General features: G+C 38.1%; 1 protein-coding gene across 1 annotated transcript in view; it reads left to right on the plus strand.

Annotated features, from left to right (window-relative positions):
- The window catches only part of LOC105264485 (uncharacterized), a gene marked incomplete at its 5' end in the record, with an annotated part of 7,892 nt that continues 4,222 nt past the window's right edge, over positions 1–3,670 (plus strand). The window contains 2 exon segments of the mRNA XM_011301383.1: positions 1–1,126; positions 1,390–2,004. Coding sequence (XP_011299685.1) covers positions 1–1,126; positions 1,390–2,004 — 1,741 coding nt within the window.

Consider the following 3,670-nt stretch of genomic DNA (forward strand, 5'->3'; position numbering starts at 1 on the left):
CTGAAAAAAAGCCCATTACTCCCGATGAATGAAAAAGTTCTGCACCAGGCATTCTGTGGAATTGATGGCGTAAATTATAAAGTCTGTTGTACAACAGAGCAAAAACCTCAGGAACCAGATGACATCATCAATCCACTGATTACTGAATCCTCAAGTCCTGCTGACAATTCCAATGAAAGTTGTACCACATTATCAGGACACAGAGGTAATTGCATAAACATTAAAAAATGCCCCAAAATGATGGATATTCTGCAGAGAAAACCAATGACTGAGAATAATCGGAGCTTTTTACATCAATCACATTGCGGATATGAAGATATTTATCCGAAGGTTTGTTGTGAAATTCAGGATGAACTGACTCCAGGAAAGCGTCACCAGGACAGACGCATGGAACAGAGTGGAACGGAGAAAATTAACACCACAGAAAATTGTATTTTGCCGTCCGGAAGGAAAGGGAATTGCATAAATATAAAAAAATGCCAGAGGGTGATGGATATTCTCCACGAAGTCCCTCTCACTCAAGAAACCCGTAAAAAATTGCGTGATTCTCAATGTGGATTTGCCGATAATTATCCCAAAGTCTGTTGTGAACCTGTGAACGAAGTAGTAGAAGTGAAAATCCTACAGAAAATTACATCATCTTCAGAGGATCATTGTCTAACCCCGTGGGGAGGAATGGGAAGATGCATCAGTATAAATGATTGCAGTGACCTGAGAAAGCTCTACGTACAGAATCTATTACTTCCAATGCATGAGAAACTGCTGGAGAATGCTCGTTGTTCAGCAGAAGGTCTGCAGGATCCTGAGTTTAAAGTTTGTTGTGGGATGAAGCAGTCCAATTTAGACCGGAATTCAGGAGCAACTGGAGAAATTGTGAGAACAACGATTTTCAAAATTCCTGATTATGGCAAACTTGACAAAAGACGTTTGCCTCATGAATCGTGCGGACCAATTCCAGAGGAGCGAATTGTTGGGGGGAATGACACGAGAGTCCATGAGTTCCCCTGGATGGCACTGCTGGGGTACAACATGGGAAAACGAGGAATTACTTTCAGATGTGGAGGGACTTTGATTAGTGAAGAGTACGTACTGACGGCTGCTCATTGCGTAACTGCACTCGCCCCTGGTAAGAACTTTCTCAATTTTGAAAAGATTTCCAGAAATTTTTGTATGTTCTATCTTATTTTGGTGTGTCTGAAGAAATACATTTAATGGCTTTCTAATATAGATGACTAAGTACTACGTTAATTGATTATAGTTATCAATTACCAAGACATTGTTCATCACTTGTAATCAGCTGTTTTCATCCTGTTCATGACAAAACATTTCCTCTTCATTTTCAAAATTCGATCTAACCAATCACATTTTTATTTCTTACGTTCTTCACAGGTTTAAAACTTATAAAAGTAAGACTTGGAGAATACGACATGAAGACTGAAGAGGACTGTGACGACGAGAGCCACTGTATTGGTAAATACCAAGAATTTTTCGTACAACATGTTAAGCCCCACGAAAACTACTCACAGCAGACGTTCCAAAATGACATTGGTCTAGTGAAATTACGAGGTTCTGTCGACATTCGTTCTGGCTACATTAAACCAATCTGCTTGCCTCTGAATCGCGAGGGGTCCATTGGTAGAACCCCGAGCAATGCTGTAGTGACAGGGTGGGGTGCAACAGAACATGGCACGAGTAGTACTAGACTGCAAAAAGTTACTCTGCAAATTATCACCAATGAATTATGCCAGAAGCTGTACAAGGGCAACAGGAATGTTGTCATAACGACGAAACAGCTGTGTGCCGGAGGAGTCAGGAGTAAGGACTCGTGCTCTGGGGACAGTGGTGGGCCTCTTCAGGCTATTGAAATGTATGGCAATAGACCAAGTTTCGTTCAGTATGGAATCGTCAGCTTTGGACCTGCAACTTGTGGAGTCGAGGGATTACCGGGGATTTACACTAGAGTTGATCATTACGTCCAATGGATACTTGATAATATGAGGGATTGAGTGAGGTCATGTTGAAGGTATCAATTACTCTCGTACTCAAAACTCTTAGTAACTACTTTCAACATTATACTATGGAGACGCGGATTTTTCACATAAGTAATTCGCCATGATTATCTCCTTAGTATTACATATAAAGTTTCGCACATAGCTATTTAAAATTCTTTGACGACGTGCAATGGGCTGCATTATTATTTGTACAATTATATAGTTATCAATAGAAAGGGATTATGATCATTGCAATGATGATTATTTATGCCAAATAGAATGCCCAGGTTTTCTCAAATATTGACTCAACAAACTTGTTATGATTTTGGATAAGTAGTGCTTAGAATAGATAATCTATTGTATATCAATTGTTTATTAAAAAAGGTTAATTTTCGGAATTTACATGAGTTGTATTCTCTCATCTTTTAAACCAAACGTTATATAAAACGTTGTATAAAACACCCCATTCTAAAATTCACAAATACCGGCACCAATATCAACCCTCCAAGCAGTAATCATACAAAACAACGGGGCTTGAGCGAGATGAACCTTCCGATCACCTATGACTGGACCATCACTGGATTTAGCCACCTGCCAGAAAATGTCAAAGAGAAGATCACCTCTTCTGTTTTCTACATAGATGAAACCAAAACTGACCCATGGAGGTTCCTATAGAGTTATATCCCAGAGGGGACAACGAGATGACCAAAAATTACGTATCAGTCTTCCTGGAGTTTATTGCCACAGAAAAATCAAACATATTCCTCCAGTGCAGGCTTTCCATTGTGACAAGTACAAACACAAAAGCCAACACGAGAACAATCGTCTGTAAATATCACCGTGGGGCAACTGTGGGATGGTCAGATTACATTTCAGGTAAAATATTGCTGGATCTGTCCAAGGGATATATAACAAATGATACTCTGGTTATTCGTTGTGAAATTGATCTTATCAATACAATTAGTACATCCTGTGCTACAACATTTTTTAAAAAAGCATAACATTTTTTAAAAACATTATAGAGAAAAATGTACAATATATTTTCGAAATATTTGCGTAAGTAAATAAAAAAATCTACAATACATCTATACCAATTTCGTTTAGGATGGTGCATCTCTATTTAGTCCAGTGGATAATTCAGAAACCCTCATTACCTTTCCCATCCCCGGGATTCCCCGTGTTCGATGCAAATATGTTCATGTTCGATAGCGGCATAGTTGCACTTATATCTTTATTTTTAACTAATTAATTCATGATATCTTGTTATCTATATATCGTATTGATTGATAAAAAATTGTAGCAAATGACGCAGAATTCATTACGATATAATCTGGGAATATTCAATTCTCCAATATTAACAATATGACCTTCTGTAATCGTAAATTACTTATATGAATAATATAAACAATCAATTGTTTCGTTCGGCGAGAAATTGAATTTCATGAAAAATCAAGCCGAAGTATACGATTTAATCACGATGTACCGAAAACTAACTCTTCAGGCACGCGGAGCGAAGCATTTTCTCTCTATTCGAATTTGCTATGAAAAAAATTAGTTTACGTTCGCAGTGAATGCGTGGTGGGATTAATTACATATGATGGAATTCTCCGGATTCGCTTCTCCGAATTCACGTGACTATATGAGAAGCTATATGATATATCCGGTATCGAACTATAACG

The sequence above is a fragment of the Fopius arisanus genome, unplaced genomic scaffold, assembly GCF_000806365.1.
Source record: "Fopius arisanus strain USDA-PBARC FA_bdor unplaced genomic scaffold, ASM80636v1 scaffold00021, whole genome shotgun sequence".
Lineage (NCBI taxonomy): Eukaryota > Metazoa > Arthropoda > Insecta > Hymenoptera > Braconidae > Fopius > Fopius arisanus.